This window comes from Macrosteles quadrilineatus, unplaced genomic scaffold, assembly GCF_028750875.1.
Source record: "Macrosteles quadrilineatus isolate MER2022 unplaced genomic scaffold, UCM_ALF_1.0 Scaffold_6__1_contigs__length_79288215, whole genome shotgun sequence".
Classification (NCBI taxonomy): Eukaryota; Metazoa; Arthropoda; class Insecta; order Hemiptera; family Cicadellidae; genus Macrosteles; species Macrosteles quadrilineatus.
Genome location: NW_026542599.1, coordinates 27,721,952 through 27,741,194, shown reverse-complemented (window position 1 = coordinate 27,741,194; position 19,243 = coordinate 27,721,952). Strand labels below are relative to the sequence as shown.

At 34.4% G+C, this 19,243-nt stretch overlaps 2 protein-coding genes across 2 annotated transcripts in view; one reads left to right on the top strand and one right to left on the bottom strand.

The window, feature by feature from the left end:
• Positions 1–19,243, bottom strand: part of LOC128996124 (dnaJ protein homolog 1-like) — a 448,367-nt gene that overhangs the window by 108,468 nt on the left and 320,656 nt on the right. The gene's annotated exons all lie outside the window — the stretch shown is intronic.
• LOC128996122 (glucose dehydrogenase [FAD, quinone]-like) lies at positions 5,694–17,893 on the top strand. The gene is made up of 2 exons (XM_054421236.1): positions 5,694–5,766; positions 15,341–17,893. The coding sequence occupies exons 1-2, from the start codon at positions 5,723–5,725 to the stop codon at positions 17,226–17,228; spliced, it is 1,932 nt and encodes a 643-aa protein (XP_054277211.1). The 5' UTR covers positions 5,694–5,722; the 3' UTR covers positions 17,229–17,893.

Below are 19,243 nucleotides of genomic sequence, written 5' to 3'. Positions count from 1 at the left end.
TAAACGAAACGTCAAACAGCTGTCCTGCTGCTGAATCGCTGAATCCAGTGGTTAGGCTTAGGTCACGGACGCAATTACGTAGAGTTAGCATCGAGTATAGTTAGTTTTGAGATGTTTTAAGTCCAGGGAGCCGAAGCCCCACTGGATTCCTAATGTTCTGTAACATTGTAGGGTCCAATGTGATCGACATCTCAAATGACCGAAACTGAAATAGTCACATTTGACTGACATTATCATACAACTCCAGTTGTGAGCTTTGGTTATTGTTATGGTGGTAACCCATAAACAATGGAACCCATGGAAGGATAATAGATTAATTGTTATTCAGGCTTTCAAGTGACTTGAATAATTGAAGCGTTCGTAGCGCACATGTCTAGGGAGTAGAAGACGACTAGGCCCCTTTACTCCATCTCCGCACGGATGTTTTTGAAACACCTTACTCAGTTTGGCGATCCACCACCTTGTATATAGTATAAAGTGTTTTAAATGTGGTTTAATAGCGCAATTTATCCAGCTATGGCTGGGCAACGATGAAGGACCGGTAAAGGTAAAGGTAAAGGTTGAAGCCATCCCAGCCCGCGCGGCCGTGCACCACTGCCGTACCATGGTGAGGGGGGGCGTGGTTTTAGAGACTTACTTGATACTTGTAGGTATCCCATTAGTAGCACGGGTGTGCCATGGTCGTCAAAGTTTTGGCGTATTCTTGATTTAAAAACTCTTTTAATGAGTAGTAAGGCCTATATAGTTGTTAAATATTCTTTAAGCTTGGATTTAAACTTCTCCGCATCTTCAATTTCCCATAAGCCTGCTGGAATTTTATTGTATATTTCTATGCATGTACTGTAGGTCTTGGTCCATCTCTCACTAAACTCGATGAAACTTGCGGTACATGTAAAATTTCCTTCTGCCTCGTTGAATAGAGTTATGGATTTGTTGAATTTTCGGAAAATTTTCTGGCTTCCTTTTAACTGTCACTGCAGACTTAAGGATGATCAGAGCAGGCAGTGTGAGTATTTTCAGTTGTATAAAAATTGGTTTACAATATGATAAGTAAGGTTATCTCACAATTAATTGTTCTTACTATGCGTTTTTAAGCAAAAATATACACTCCGCCAAAGGACTATTCTATTCCCCCAAAATATCACACCATAATTCATTATGCTATGGAAGCATCCAAAATAAACTTTCAACAGTACAGCTTGATCAACTATCAATTGCATTGCAGCCTACGTACCATGTGACACAGAGCTTTCAGTCTTGCTGCTGTGGCATTCACTTGGTTCTGCCATTTTAAGTCACTGGCCTATTGTCAGACCAAGACAATAGTCTAGTCACTTAACAATAAACTAGACATACATAACTAGGTGTACAATGCAATTGTCTGCTTGCAATATTGAGCGGAGCTAGAATATTAATCCAATAATCTTCTAATGTCAATGCTACATGTTTCTCGTAAATGAGAAATGTATATACTTGGAGTATCCAATGTCAATATTGCATATTTCGTTCACGCAAATGGAATGTCTATTTGCAGTATTCAAAGTCAATTATTATAAGTCTGGTTCACGTAAATGAATTAATTGTGTACTGTACTTGATGGAACCATAAAGTCTATTTTGCATCTGGTTCTTACAAATTAAATGTCTACTTGCAGTATCTAATGTCAATGAGTCAATGTTATATTTGGTTTGCATACATAAAATGCAATGCATATTTGCAACGCCTGGTTCACTTAATTAAATGGAATGTCGGAATGCCTATTTACAGGTTCTTAAGTGAATGGTACGTCTTGTTCACGTAAACGAATTGTTTATTTGCAGTATCCAAACTTAATAGTACATTTGGTTCAGCGGTTCAGGTAAATGAATAGTCTACTTGCAGTATCCTGAATCAATGGTACACCTGTTTCACACAAATGAGAAGTCTACTAGCAGTATCCAAAGTCAAAGGTACGTCTTTTTACCTTCCCAGCCTTCCCATGGTTGGTTACTATGATTGTGCTAAATTTCGTGCAGATCACTTCAGCCGTTCAGGAGTATTAATTTGTAAAACCAAATCAGGAGTGTAGGCTAGTACACAAAATTCATAATATCTGATGAATTACAACTCATAAGCTTCGCTCCGCTCAATAATATTTTTTAAGGCTAATGGAACACATCCGACAAATTAGGACCGTTGTCATATTAGACATTTAGTTACTGATAACAGTCATGTAATAAAAACACCCCCACCGTAGCAAACCTGCATGTTAAAATGTGCATGCTTAAAAATATCAAATTTATTCCCCATTTAAATAGAATTAGTTTAACGCGTACTTAGGTTTGCAGCAACCGGGAGGGTAAAAGTGTTCTTTTTGTAAAATGTAAATAGTTTAGTAAAAAACAAATGCATCTTCCAAATTAAAAAAAAAAACGTGCATAACACAAGCAAACTACAACAGTTTACTTATTCTCCATAAGAATATGGTAACATAGGAATTTTTAATTTAAAATTTTGTTGGAATTTTCTCCGTAACCATTTGGCGCATAATAAAGCTTCAATACACTAAATTATTTGTGTTTAAGCTCTACGAAATGATGTGAAAAGAAATTGCTACATTTTATGTTTTTTTTTGTTAAAAATAAGGAATACCCATTTTACCCCACAAAACCCCCATAAAGCCCCGTTCCCATAGCCCGATCATGCTGGTTTGCGAACACTCGTTCGAATAAATGTAGGTTTACATGTTTATACAACATTTAATCAAAATCGGACCATTTTTGCTCGAGTCATCGTGTCCGAGCTAACGGACATTAATATTTATATATATATATATAAAACATATATAACATCCATACATACATATATATAACTTAAAGATACATATTTTAACAAAAATTAGCACTAAATCAACAAAAAACAAAAAGGTGATACAACTCATACAAACGATTTATATCATGCTGAAAATTAAACATTACGTGTAAAATTATTGCGTTGAGCTTAACAAAATATTTTAAAAATAATTTCCAAAAGATTGTTAAAGCAAGATTAAAACCGGAATCCGATCCTGTTTAATTATTCATGCCAGCACACAGGCGTCCTAATTAGGCCCTATTCACCTGAAAATATAGTCTCCATCTCGTTCTACTGCGTGTGTACGATTGAAATTCATTATTTTACATTTTAGTTTATTTTACTTTAATATAGATTATTACTGAAATTGAAATTCAAATTGATCATTAAATAACAACAAACTAATGTAATAATTTAATATTATGGAGTGCAAATGTAATTATCGTTAAGCATAGATGTAATATTCTCAAATAGTAAGCAATAATGTAATATTCATGTAGCATAGATTATTGAAATAGTTTCAACAATTACACTGTAATTTACTGTATTAACGTAGAATTCACTGTTAAAATTATTGCATAGAACGTCGATTAAACGTTATTGTTATTTTTTTAAATACCCAAAGTTAAAGCTGAACCAGTAGTACAATATTGACATTTTCCGGGAATAATACGTTAATAACCTTAAATTACCCAACGCTTCTTCGTAATCACATGATTATATTTTAAATAAAAAACAATGGATGATTACAAACCACTAAAAGTTGCTTACAATCCACGAAGTCTCAACCCACAACCTGGTTTTGCTTATTCCCTAAGATACAACATGAATCAGGAATTAACATTTGACGATTTCCTAGAATTATCTACATGCACTTAACACAGTAGGGACTTTCTCTATCCCTTTTTCTGCTGACTTACTTAACCGATGTTCACGATTGAGGTGTCATTCTTCAGTTTACAAGTGCACCTGTTGCTCGAATTCGAGCAGTTGCGAAGTATTACAGGCGTTATTTTGTTAACGAATAACAGTCATAATTTCCGATGACTTACAAAAAAATCGACTCAGAGATTATGGAAATACTCACGATGTACATAACAGTACTATATAATCAACATTTCTTGTAAATATCCTATCATTTTTCAAAATCAGATTTTAAGTATTTCTACAAATGTTTCCCAATCATAGCCGCATTAGGTTGTCCATAATAACGATTATAAATTCTAAAAAGAAAAACATTTTTTCTATTTCTACTATGTGGTGTTCTACGACTTTCCTATGTTTCTATAGTTTGCAAATCGACTCTTTCAATGATTGCTCAAGAAATGCAGCACAGTGTTAATTCAGTTTTATTTTTAGTATATCAAATTGTCCAGGCTTTATCGCTTTTTTATTGTAATACTAGCTGTACCCGCGGGCTTTGCCCCGTTAAACTTCACAAGTGAGCTCGTTCGCATGGCTCAATCACGTCCTGGTTGAAGTTCGTTCGCTACGCTCACTCACCTTTATGTTGGAGCTCGTTCGCTCCACTCACTTGCCTTCAGGTTAGCTCGTTCGCTACGCTAACTCGCTTCCAGGTTGAAGTTCGTTCGCTACGCTCACTCACCTTTTGGTTGCAAATTGGCTGTAGTCATAAATTAAAAAAAATAATAGTGCTGCACCCTGTTGGTAATTCTTGTAACTTTAATGCTATTGAACATCATAGAACAGAACCAACTTGTTTAATTGAAACAGCTATTAAGAAATTCTTTTTAAATATGAAAAATCATAAGGTTAACATGGGAAACTCCAGAGCCACTGGGGTGGAGCCCGAATGCCCGATAAGAATAAAAACTACTTAGTTTTCCTATTTAATGCCCAAAGAATCGGTGTACCGAATTCAGCCTCCTAGGTAAATGGGAAGTGGGAGAATTAGTGATGAGTGAGTGAGTGAGTGAGTGAGTCAGTCAGTGTGGGCTTTGCCTTTTATGTATTTAGATTGGAGCCAACCCAGTACATATCTATCTATCTATCTATATATTAATAGGCAAGCATGTTTCTTTAAAACCTTTTTTCTCAGCTCGTGTGCATCGCAGGGAAAATCTACGCATACCGTTAGAAAGATATTTTTCTGTAGGTGTGCAGAAACCATTTAAAAATTTAAATAGGCTCAGAAATAAGCACAAAAAATGAATTTGAAATTTGAATAAAATTAACATGGGCTTTATGGGTTGTCATGCTGGTGACGAAATAACAACGAAATATAAACAGAAAATCAAAACAAATAGAAGAAATGCCAATCACATGTTTTATTTACAGTGTGGGGTGAAAAAAGAGAAGTCTGTACATTATATATTTTTGGTCGAGTTTCGACCACTGGACGACCTCTAGTTTCATTTAAACCAAGCCATTAAATGTTTGTAGCACATGTTTCCTTAAATTGCAACTAAAATATTAACAGCAATTATCCAGCTGATCTTAATGTAAACAAAAATGTTCTTCATGAGGATAACATGAGAACTTCAAAAGCCACTGGAGCAGAGCACAAGGGAATTAAAAAAATGTAAGGACGGATTTCAAATTTATAAGTGTTTGAAAAGTAAAAGAATATTGAATATTTATTTCTGAATTTAAGTTTTAAACCATATTAATGCACAATTTGCGCATGGGCCCCCTTGTATGTTAATAATTACCTCCAATTACCTAACGCTTCTTCGTAATTGCATGATTATTCTCGAACAATCGAAAATTGGTTGATTACACCAACACAAGTGCCCAAAGCGCTGGAACGAGTGTGGGGAATAAAGGGCAATTAACCAAGGATGAAGGAAGTCTGCAAACCTTGGGACAACCTTGAACTTAGGGTTTAACTTTCACTGATCCTGGTTCTGGTCTCACTCGCTCTCTGGATATGATCCTGCTGTGGCCCTTGCTCCTGTCGTCCCTTGTGAACGGGTAGGTTATGTTTGTTTGCTTTATCAAAATATTTGTTTTAAACTATTTTAACTGTCCATCTAAACACGGTGTCTAACTAATACTTCCTTAAAGATTTGAATATACCTGAATAAATAAATAGAACATTAAGGAATACAATTTTTTAATATTAAATGTAAGACCGTAGAGCGTAAAAAATGGTTTACTTATTTTTTTACTGAAACATTTAAGATTTCAATTAATTTAGTTAATAAAATGTTGTTACGAAATATACTTAATTATCTTTTACTAGGCTGACATGTTATGCTTACGGCTGGGTTGAAAATAGAGTATAATAAACTCAAATACAAATTCTGTTAGGCATTGAAGGTCACTTTTATTTGGGGTTTGTTTGTAGGGCTCTAACTAGAGAGTTATTTGGGGTCTGTTTGTAGTGCTCTAACTAGAGACTAATTTGGGGTCTGTTTGTAGTGCTCTAACTAGAGAGTTATTTGGGGTCTGTTTGTAGTGCTCTAACTAGAGACTAATTTGGGGTCTGTTTGTAGTGCTCTAACTGGAGACTAATTTGGGGTTTGATTGTAGTGCTCTAACTGGAGACTAATTTGGGGTCTGATTGTAGTGCTCTAACTGGAGACTAATTTGAGGTCTGATTGTAGTGCTCTAACTGGAGACTAATTTGGGGTTTGATTGTAGTGCTCTAACTAGAGAGTTATTTGGGGTTTGTTTGTAGTGCTCTAACTAGAGAGTTATTTGAGGTTTGATTGTAGTGCTCTAACTAGAGACTAATTTGGGGTCTGATTGTAGTGCTCTAACTAGAGACTAATTTGGGGTCTGATTGTAGTGCTCTAACTAGAGAGTTATTTGGTGTTTGTTTGTAGTGCTCTAACTAGAGAGTTATTTGGGGTCTGATTGTAGTGCTCTAACTAGAGAGTTATTTGGTGTTTGGTTGTAGTGCTCTAACTAGAGAGTAATTTGGGGTCTGATTGTAGTGCTCTAACTAGAGAGTAATTTGGGGTCTGATTGTAGTGCTCTAACTAGAGAGTAATTTGGGGTCTGATTGTAGTGCTCTAACTAGAGAGTTATTTGGTGTTTGGTTGTAGTGCTCTAACTAGAGAGTAATTTGGGGTCTGATTGTAGTGCTCTAACTAGAGAGTAATTTGGGGTCTGATTGTAGTGCTCTAACTAGAGAGTAATTTGGGGTCTGATTGTAATGCTCTAACTAGAGAGTTATTTGGTGTTTGGTTGTAGTGCTCTAACTAGAGAGTAATTTGGGGTCTGATTGTAGTGCTCTAACTAGAGAGTAATTTGGGGTCTGATTGTAGTGCTCTAACTAGAGAGTAATTTGGGGTCTGATTGTAGTGCTCTAACTAGAGAGCTATCTGGGGCTAATATAAAAACCGTGCCAATGGCAGACATTATGTGCAGTACACAATTATTGCATTACTAGTGGCTTGTAGGGACATAAGTCCCTAAAAAGCTCAAATGTAAAACAACTTTTTGCAATACCGGTATTTAAACAAACTCAGAATAACATTAAATCTATGTGTCAGAATAGGCATCCCTACACCATATCTTTTGTGTAAAAACCAGTTTGTTGTTCTTCTTTGTTTGCTTTTGTTGATGTAATTTTCAATAAATAATTTGAATCACTCCAGTGGTTTAACATGAAAATGCAGCAAACATATCATTGTTTGTGAATAAATACTGGTTTACTAAGGTAGCTTTGGTCTTGTGGTTAATGAGGATAAATAAAAGCTTCCCTGTTTGGAATTTTAAAAATTCATTGCAGGTTCGCCTTCAGATGAATTGAAGACGCCTGCAATTTCATCTGCAGTAGGCTTATTATACCTACGACGATCCATATTTATCCTGTCTACAAACCTAAGTTCTAATTCACTGTCACCTTGTACAACCATTTCTTCCGAAGCTCTTTTGTAAATTTGTGCAAATGGATTTTCTAATAGAATTTCAGCTAGTTTTGACAATATTTCAGGTTTTAAGTCACTATTTTCTCGACGCCTTTGACGAATTTCTGTTGCTGTTGATGTGTCAATAATGTACAATTGGCCATACACGGGGTCTTCATCATGTTGAGGCAGCAAATCTGAGATTGAACGATAAATCTGTCCTTGAATTTTGAAACAGTATGGTCCTTTTCCTGGAAGCAAAAGCCATCGCACTGTTGCATTGTCGAATGAATTTATACAGTTGTGGGCTCTCTTCAAACAAACTTTTAAGTTCTACATTAGTTTTTGACTGAGGAAGGTTAATAAGTCCGTTATGGCAACATGTCATAAAATGATTATTCGTTAGTTCTTCTCTAAAATGAAGAGCACTACATTGAATGCACTCTTGGTCCAATAATCCTGCATCATGGATCTTCACATTTCTCTCGTCTACCATGGGTCTCCTAAAAAGGGGTTGTAACATATCTTGATTAAGTTCGTCATTATCTACTCTTGCTCTCCTACGCGCACTGTCATTCCTATGAACAGTTCCCCGTATTTGTGGTATTCCCCTGGCGTTCATATTAATTACAGTACTTATAATGAAAAGAATATATATCCAGCAGCCTACATACCAAAACATCTTGAATCCCTGGTGATTTTATAAAAGTATGATCGAATATGATTACTCTACGTTGTATATTCACTGCACTAAAAAAAATTACTTACGAAGGAATGCAAATACACCATTTTAGAACCAATAAAATTTATAGGTTATTTTAGTTGTATATATTTACACAACCTTAACCTTAAAATGTGTAGAAATATAAAGAAAACAACATCATTTAAAATAAACTTGAACATATGATTTAAAAATAAAAACAAAACAGAAGTTAGATTTAATTTCGACTCTTTGATTATTTATACAGAATATTTATTCTATGTCGTTTATTCCTTTAACACGACAATAACGTAAAAGCATGAAAAAATGAAACTTGAGTATATGATTTAAATATAAACAAAGAATGCAGACGTTTTTCCGACTAATCTTCAATATTTCAGTTTTATTATAGTATACATTTCATAGTTGACTGGCTAAAAGGAAACCAAATGCGTGTATTGATCACTGTTTTCAAATCTGTGGCACAGCTGTTTTAATTTCAAAAGATGTAAACAAATTAAACCCCATGTTGTTTTAATGGGAAAAGTTTTATTCTGTTGCGAATTTATGGTAAAAAAATAAGAAAAATGAATAGTTTTCCCTCAAAATTCACGTCAAGACCTTTAAAATAAGACCCCTCCCATCCTTCTACGGCCATCCAGTCACTCACAATTTCTTTACAAAAATTTGACTTACGGAATCCTACTAATATTATAAATGAGAAAGTTTAGATGTATGGATGTATGGATGTATGGATGTATGTTTGTGACAAGTGAACGCGAAAAATACTGGTCGGATTGGGCTGAAATTTGGCATGATGATAGCTCACATTCCCGATTAACATATAGGCATATTCTTATTTCAAAAATCCTTTCGGGCTCCGCCCCAGTGGCTCTGGAGTTTCCCATGTTAACCTTATGAGAAATGGAATTATTGAATCTTAACAGCTGTTTCAACTAAACAAGTTGGTTCTGTTCTATGATGTTCAACAGCATTAAAGTTACAAGGATTACCAACAGGGTGCAGCACTATTATTTCTTTTACATTTTTGACAACCGCTAATTTGCAACCAAAAGGTGAGTGAGCGTAGCGAATGAACTTTAACCTGGAGGCGAGTTAGCGTAGCGAACGAGCTAACCTTAAGGCAAGTGAGCGCAGCGAACGAGCTCCAACCTAAAGGTGAGTGAGCGTAGCGAACAAACTTTAACCAGGACGTGATTGAGCCATGCGAACGAGATAATATTGAAAATTAAGAAGTTAATCGGGGCAAAGCCCGCGGGTTACAGCTAGTTATATATATAGATAGATAATATCACATACACAATAATGTACACATACTAAAAACTGCATGTATTTAATAAAGAACTAATCTATCCTTATATTTATCCCAACTAATAGTTTTGGTTGCGTTGAAACTACAATACATTTATTTGGGATTGCTTTTTAAATAAAGTATTTTACTCGTTTTCAAGTAACGTGTAGACTAGAGTTTTATATTGTTTAAGTAAGATTTTTTCAAACATATATACTGTATTTTACAATAATAACTATAATAATTAACTATTGAAAAGATGACGGTTATAAACTAGGCGTAATTTCATTCAATGTTTTCGTTATTGATGTGACTATTTACAAGATATTCGATATTTCCGTCACTGAAAACAAATTCTAGGGTATTGTTATACGGTATTAAAATATTAAACTGTACTTTCACAATAACTCAACTAAATGATTTCATAAAATCCACCTTTAACAATCAAGCAGATAAATAAAAAATGGTGAATTTGTTTATCAATTTCTTGATCTTTTGGTTCTTTTGCAAAACTTCATTTGTTACATATGACACTCTTGAAATCATTGAAAGTATTTATAAAAAACCATATTGTTGTTAAAACATGTATTTTCCCTGAAACCCTATTTGTGCAATTTGAAATGGGGTTGGTTTTTAATAATTTTTAAATTTACAACATCACACACAACACTTTACGCACAAATAAATGGAGCAAAAGAAACATTTTTTAAACCCTGAAACCCGTAGTTGGCATCATTAGAAAAAAAACCCAAAGTAGCCTTACAACTAGTTGGTTGATTGTATTCAATTAAATATGAATGGTCCGTATAAATATGTATATTCGAATACTACCTATAACTGCACGAACGGATTAGTTGAATGATCATCTTAACCTGATTACAAAAATTTAATGAGTTACCTAAATGAATGCAGTTATGAGTTGAACTTGTTTTAATGGTGAACGATTGATTTGCAAAACTGTCAATATAATCCTCAGAAACTGCACAATGTTGACAGAAGACAATATAAGTCATGTAACTCCTAAACCTTTGCCAACTTACACAGCCCGGGATTAACAACTTAACTTGAATCTGTCTTAACAACTTGTAGCGCATGTAATCCAAGTACAACAGATAACTTTTTTTGTAAAATGTTTAACAACAACAGTAGCCATACAAATCGGGCGTTTTACTGCACATAAATAATAACTGACAGTATTTTCTGTGAAAAAGTTAAATGTTAAAATTAAAATAATATTAAACCTAAAATATTTCATAGTTAGTTAAAGAGGACGCAATTTCAAAACGATTCATCTGATCTACTAGAAATGAGATAAATGGTAGAAATAAGTCTATGACGTGTCATATTTATCGGTTGTACTATATATAATGGCAAATCTAAGTTTGAGGTTAAGAGTCCCTCTTTCCTTGCAATTCTAAGTGTGTAATATATACTAAAGAGTTCTCTTAGAAATCCCTCATGCCACGAACGGCAAATTTTTCAAAACATACATATTACCACATTTCAAACATTTATTCCGACTATGATCAACGTTAAGTTTTAATTTGCACAATATATCCCGTAGAAATTTATAGTTTGAACCATTGTTATGGAATTAGACGAAATATATTCACAAAGTTTCTAAAGGCATGTTATAATGTAAACAAACCTGCGTTTATTGAGATTTAAATAAGTAATTTATTTCGAAAAAAAATATTTCAATAGAATACTTGTTATAATTAATAATATGCTGTGACTAAATTTAGATTCTCCAGAAATCAGAACCACCAGAAAAATATTGGACTAATAAGTTAAAAAATTAATAAATCCAATTAAGGTTTTGTGAAGTTAATGTAAGTTATAACGTATACTTATCACATACTAAAATGCTTGGGCGTGACTGTGTGTGTTAAATGTTTAGTTGTGGAATCTGAAACACTATGTACAAATATTACGGCATCATTTTGAGGGGATTGCTCTTAAGCATGTGTGCCATAAAACTATTTAAATTTCTCTGGCAAAAATATAACATTTTGATGGTAAAAAAAAAACAAAAAAAAAACACGCATAATACAAAGTAAACACGTATAACTATAAACCTAATGCTTCTCATAAGGGATCTACTAGATCTCTTTTAGCGAATTTCCCTATAGTGAAGTAGCTATTACCGTAGACATGGTCCGTGAACTTAAGTAATTTTTGTCCGATTTTTATGAAATTTGGTTTAAAGGTGTAAGGTGGGATAAAGTTGAATGAGTTTGCGAACCAGCGTGATCGGACCATGGGAACGGGGTTTTACAAGGGGTTTTATGGGTTAAAAATGGGTTTTCTCATTTTCACCCTCAAAACACAAAATTCCCCAATTTCTCTCTAGACCTTTTTAAAGAACTTAAAAAAACAATTAATTTAGTACATAAAAGTGTTTTTGAACGGTTATTGGTGACAGAGAAAAATTGTAAATTTAAAATAACATGTTATTTTTAGTGAGAATATTGTAAAATGTTATAGTTTGCTTGTTTATGGATATATTTTTATAAAACTTGGCACATTCATTTATTTTATGCTAAGCTATTAATATTTTACTAAAACACGTTTTATTAGTTTCCTTGTATCAGCAAAGCCTAGGTACTTGTTTAACCTAATGTTATTTAAATAGATTTAATTGCAAATGAATTCGGACAAATGAAAATTCGCTTAGTCTGCAGGTTTGCTGCACCGGGGGGTATTTAATATTTTACTTGGCAATACTCCTAATCTTGATTCATAACTAATATTATGAAGAAACAATAAATAAGAAAAATAATTATTTTCTGCTCCGTAAACTGATAAATGAATGAATAGAGATTAAATCCCGGGATGAATAACCTCTTAACAGTGAAACTAATATGAATTTTCCAATTTCAACTGCCTTAAAGTTCGGAAATTTAATTTAACCTTTTCTTCTAGAACTAATATAATATTTATACCTTAAACATTATATTGTATCATTCAACGAAAAAAAAACTAAAGTTAGTTTGGTTCTCAAAGACGTCGAAAATGAACAATTGAATCACTATACTTTAAGTAATACAGTTTTAACATTATGTAATATTAGGGGGAGATAAACGGATTAAAAAAGTAATACTATATGTTTAATTAGGTTTGTTAATTAACTAATTATTTTAAATTTGGTAATTTACATCAAAGGCTGTACTAAATTGATACAGGCAATAAAGCCATTAGTGCTTCTACTGTCCATTATATTAGTTGCTTCACTGAATCTCTAATTAAACAACAACCGAAAACAATAATATACTAAAAAGATTGGTAGTTTAAGGAAATTCTAACATAACGTTTGTTAAATTACGCTATATCACAGTAGACTTTTAATAATATTTTTTTTTATGCTTGGCATTAAACCCAAGTGGTCATAGAGCATATTCTTATATATTAGGAGTGGGTGTTGTTTAAACCTTGATTATTTTAAAATCTTGTTTCTAATTTTAAATGCTAGCCGATCTTAATGATTTTTAAAGATTGTTTAATTTAAATGGAGGTTAGTGACATCTTTCTAATTTTTTACTTGTAACGGATTAAGATACCATTCAAAATATAAACTATTTTTGGCTAAATAGTCTGAATGTAAAACATACACAAATAAAATATGTACAGAAACTGATTAAGGAAAAACGGTTGTATATAAAGTTTGTATAAGCTCTTCAGTTGGAACCTTTACTGATAACTATTTATACTTTAAAGCCCAGTCTGCAATACACTGTCAAAAGTAAACCCAAGTAAAAACAAATGTCAGCATAAGTTAGTGAAGCATCGTGGTTTTAACAAAACTGCTACAATTTCTTGGAAAAGTTTTAAAAATAATGTTGTACAGATTGATTCTTTCAAACGCAATTTCAAACTATGTCTTTCAAATTGGGTAATGCTTGAGTTAGTTCATCCGAAGGTCTAAGCTCTTTTGATTTAACAAACGACGATGCTACAAAAATACCTCCGCCGCAGCAAACCTGCCGTCTAAGCGAATTTCCATTTGCCTGAATTTATTTCAATGAATCTATTGAAATAACATTAGGTTTGCTGCTACAGGAAAACTTATGCAGTGTGTTTTTAGTAAAATTTTAATATCTTAGTTTAAAATAAATAAATCTGCCAAGTATGATAAAAATGTATCCATAAACACAATTTTTTTTCTCCGTATAATAACCGTACAAAAACACTTTGAACAAAACGGAATTATTTGTTTTTAAAGCTCCTTAAAAAGATCTAGAGAGAAATTGGGAAATCTTGTTAATAATAAGAGGTTTATGGCGTTATTTCTACATCAGATGCATATTGAAATGTCTACTGCAACCTAATGCAGTGTGAGTAACACTCGCGTAACATTTTATTGGAACAGGCACAAATGGAGGTACATTTATTTCCCATCAGCAAGGAAAGCAATGTCACATCTATTTACCATTAACACGTTACATTCTTCATGATGCTGCCATTACGGACTGGCAATGGCGTTGTTTGGACCTTGGAACGGAACACTGGACTTGCAATGTAGTGGACAGGGACCGGTGGACTATGACGGTACAGCACAACGTCCAAGGTGACTTGATATCATTGGCGATTGCAGATCCAGCGATTATGTTGGCACTGGCTGATTAAGCCATATACGGACATCCAGGTGTGATATTTCAACACATTCCCTGAACCTAAAAGGAACCTGGTTATGATAATGAAGGTTTGTTGTGTGTGGAATTTTACCTACGACTATTTGTGAGGTTACGTTCTTGTTTCGTATTACCCTTATTTGATTTAATTCCCCGGTTGAAGATAGTAAAACAGATTTTTGCAAGCTTTAAATTACATCGAGAGGTTAAATAAATCTAGATAAAATACTCGTGGCTCTTTCTATTTTCATAGTAAATATAGCAATGTACATTGATATGTATTTACTATTACATTACCAATTACATTAAATTGATTCGCTTTTAATTGTTTGACAAATTTAAAATATTTTTTCAAGTCATATTTTTTGTAGCATTGGCACGAATATATAAAATTTGATATTAATATGAACATTGTTATACCCATAATGATATCATGGAGATATCAATTTTTATATCAATGTATTATAAAAATAGTGACGTTACTGTAACATTTGGTATACAGCTTGAAAATAATCACATGCTTCCTTTCGATTTAAAAACTGCATTCATGATACAGTTACGGACTTGACACATGAATGCAATAGTCAAACTATATAAACTTTTAAATAGGATTCGTACAAAGCCCTAAAAATACCATAGTATTTATCAAAATTATTGTGTGGAAGAAACCTCAACATTCTATGACGTGGTACAAATCGTAGCAATGTCGTGCACACACTCTCGCTAAGTGAACATTATTTTGTATTTTGTTCATACACGAAAAAGTCGCAGAACTATTTCAAAAGGACCTCACATTAAGAGCTTAGTTATCAAATTACATCACACCTGCCAGGAGAGAAAGCGTATTGATTGTAATCATTGTATGAAACATTTCTGTATACAACTTATTCTAATTTTGTAATTAGTCATTGATAAATATAATAGAAAGAAATAATCGTAACACCACTGGCAGACAACAATCATTGTAATCTAGTGATTCTAATTGAAGAAAAAAATGACTCATAATACAAAACACATGTTCTAATCAAGTTTTTGTACGTTCCAGGCATGGCCCGTGCTCTGGCGAAGGTAAGGACGTAGGATCCCACCTTGTAAAACAGCTGTATGATGAGATACATCAGGGAGAATGTGACTTGGCCCACCAGACCCACTACGACAGCTATGTCCCGGGCAAGGGAGAAGCATTTGACTTCATCGTAGTCGGTGGAGGGTCCTCAGGCTCCGTGGTGGCGAGTCGTCTAGCCGAGAATCCTCACTGGAACATCCTACTGGTGGAGGCGGGCGGAGACCCCACCATGACCTCTGAGATACCAGGACTCTTCGGCGCCTCCCAGGACACCGAGATTGACTGGCAGTTCAAGACACACCCCCAGGACGGCATGTTCCAAGGTTTGGTAGACAAGAGGAGTGCGATATCACGTGGAAAGGTCTTGGGTGGTTCAAACACTCTGCAGTACTACGACTACGTCAGAGGGAGTCCGAAGGACTATGACCATTGGAAGGAGGAAGGAAATGAAGGATGGGGCTACCACGACGTTCTTCCTTACTTTAAAAGGTCTGAAGGAATCAGAGCCAAAGAAATCGTTAGTGATCCTCAAGTAGCGAAGTATCACGGTAAGGATGGTCCACTGACTGTAGAATCTATCAGAGACGACGGTCTGTCGACCTTGGAAGCAGCTTTGTCTAAGGCCATGGACGAGTTGGGTTATCACACTCACACCGATGTAAACGCTGACGCTCATAATGGGTTGTTTGTGATTCAAGGCACTCTTCGTCACAAGAGAAGATGCAGCGCTGCCAAAGCGTTTCTTTCAGAGAAAAAACCTAATCTCAAAATTGCAAAGCATACTTTGGTTACTCAAATATTGATTCAAAACCGGAATAAATCAGCTTATGGTGTGGAACTTCTTCGACACGATGGAGAGCATATTCGAGTAAGAGCCAACAGAGAAGTTATATTGACTGCTGGAGCTATAAACACGCCGAAACTACTTCTTCTTTCAGGTATTGGAGAGCAAGAAGCCTTACAGAAACATGTTATCGAGCCCATTTGTCTTTTAGAAGTCGGTAAGAATCTTCAAAACCATATCCAATACCCTGGAATTTTCTACTCTTTTCCACACGCCCATGACGAAGATCCTCATATGACGAAGAACCTGGTTGAGTACCTAACACACTTCACAGGACCGCTCTCCCATTCCGGCCCAGTTAGAACTATAGGATTCATAAACGCCGACAAAGACGACTGGCCCGACATCGCGCTCCTACCTGCCTTTTTCGGAAGGAACTCTTCTGCAATCCACGGGTTTTTAAACTCAAGAAGAATCATCCCAGAAATCCAAGAGTATTACTTAAAAGTCAACTCTCACTCCCCGGTTCTAATCATCACAGCAGCTCTCCTTCGTCCGAAAGGCCGAGGTAAAGTTGAACTTCACAGTGCTCACCCGAAAGATGACGTTGAAATCCTTCCGAACATCCTGAACCACGAGGAGGACGTTGAAAAGCTCTTGAACGGTATCGCGTTTGCAGCTAAGCTCTCAGAGACTAAAGGAATGACAGATCTGGGTGCTAAGCTTCACTACGCGGACATTCCTGCGTGTCATGACCACAAACCTCCGACTCCCGAGTACCTCGTGTGTGCCTTGAAACACATCGCTCTCACTTCTCATCATCCCAGCGGAACCTGCAAGATGGGACCGGAGTCTGACGATCACGCTGTGGTCAGTCCAAGGCTAAAGGTTTACGGACTCAAGCATCTCAGAGTGGCTGACATGAGTATCGCTCCCAACGGTATCTCAGGGAACACCAACATCGCTGCCATCATGATCGGAGAGAAAGCGGCAGACATGATCAAGGAGGATTGGGAAAATCATGATGACATCAATCATCACAGAACTGTCAATGATCACCATCTCCCGCCCTTCCCGCACTGAGCTGTGATAATTAGTGATAAGTCGTGTTTAAAAGTAATATAAGTATTTACCATTTATCTTGAAAGTTGACATGCTTAGGCTAGTACTGTACTGTGGAAAAGTAAAGATTTATACGTGTTTTACTTACCATTTTAAACTGTTAAGACTTTATTGGGTCTTATTGCTTGCTGCCTATGCATTAATTGGCTCTCGTATAATTTATGTTCTTACAAAGCAACGTGAAGACTTCGAACACTTTATGAACACATTATAATTAAATTATAATTAAATATTTTAATTTGTTTAACTTTAGAGAGTCAGGGTTCTTTGTTTGGACAAATAAAAAAAAGAACTCTGAAACACGTAAATTGTATAACTGTTTTCTTTATGCTTACCGGTAAAATTAACGGGGAAAGTGCCTTTGACAAAGTCTTCCTTTTGGTTTATTTACAGGTTATAAAGCTATTTTACATTGCCATAAGGCTTCTCTTATAATACTGTAGAGCCACGAATGTTGTTCAGTTCCTTCCAGCGTTTATGTGAACCGCAGTTTAAAAACTAATTAATCTTTTGATCATAATTACACGAAAAAAACATTATGGGTAGTTTTGTATTATTTATGATGTGTAAAATTGTGAATAATTTTACTTTTACTTTTGTATAAATATAAAGTACACAAACTGTGATTATAAAATGATTTAATGAACCCATATCATCTGTAAACACCTATTACCCTTTGTAGAATATATCCTCATTAATTATTGTTATTTCAGATGAATAACAATATTATATAGGCCTAACAGTGTAACAGAACAATAATAAATATATATTTTTTTACTTTGCTAGGCAAAAGGACAACTATATTTAATCATATTGTTTCTGTCATTAAATGTTTTCCTTTTTTTCTTCACATTTTACAAAAAATCTAAAAATATTTCTATTTATACTCAACCTTCTACATTTTAATGCTACTATATAAAGTATAAACATTTAAAATAGGCATGCATATTTTTCAATGCCTTTTCTAAAAATGCATTTTTTCAATGCCTTTTCTTAAAATGTATCGTAGACGAGTCGATTTAGCCCAAAAAAGCCTCTAAGATAGAACAAATTCCAACAAATGGTTTTTCGACGGTTTTTGGTAGTAATAGGTGTAGAAAGTACCAGGAAAAAAGTCTACCAAAATCGGACAACCGGAAGTCGGGTTTTTCCAAGATGGCCGCCGTGAGGCCCTCAAATCGACAAGATGACTGCAAATTCGTCGATTCATAGTTCCAGGATTGGCCGATTTCCACGAAAATTGGCAAACACATGTAGAACTATATTTCCAACCTTAAATATGAAAACTAGGCAGACAAAGTAACCCAAAGATGAATTTTCAGGGTATTATGTGCTAAAAAATAAGATTTTTTACCTCAAATATATGTTTTTCTAATATTTTGTACAAAGTTTGTTATAATTTCAAATTTATTTTTTCACCATTAGATTCAACACAAAAAAACCTAACAATTTAGTATATTGAATCTTTGTTCTGCTTCAATTTGTTACAGAGATATTGAAAGTAATAACTTTAGTATGTTTTCTTGCCGGGATAGCTCAATGTTAATCTTATGGAGAATAAGCATAAATATTAATATTATTTTTCACTAAACCTATATAGATAAGACTTTTTTCTGCTTCATATTATCTGTTTTAATATTTTTTTAACTAAAAATTCCTTTTTTGGCAGTTACCATTGCAGCAAACCTACGTATTCGGTTCCTCAGTTTTAATAATAAAGAGAATAAGCAAAAATCAATTTTTTTATTAGTCCGAGAAGTATAGAATATTACCTTAAAAAAATTGCAAGAAAACGTTTTATGGTTTTATGTTGTAGTATTGGGTGTGCAGAGTCGGATTTTCCCAACATTGGACAGATTTTGAAAAAAATATACCATAAGCATTTTCTATGCACAATTTTCTAAATATTGACTTGGGACCAACATCGATATTTATTAGGTGGTCAGTACTTCATTTCGATGGGAAACGTATTTTGG

What these genes read in the sequence shown, in the direction of transcription:
- LOC128996122 (XM_054421236.1), top strand. Translation starts at nt 5,723, where the DNA reads ATGATCCTGCTGTGGCCCTTGCTCCTGTCGTCCCTTGTGAACGG. An exon ending in CTGTCGTCCCTTGTGAACGG is followed by an intron (nt 5,767 to 15,340) that starts GTAGGTTATGTT and finishes TGTACGTTCCAG; the next exon opens with GCATGGCCCGTGCTCTGGCG.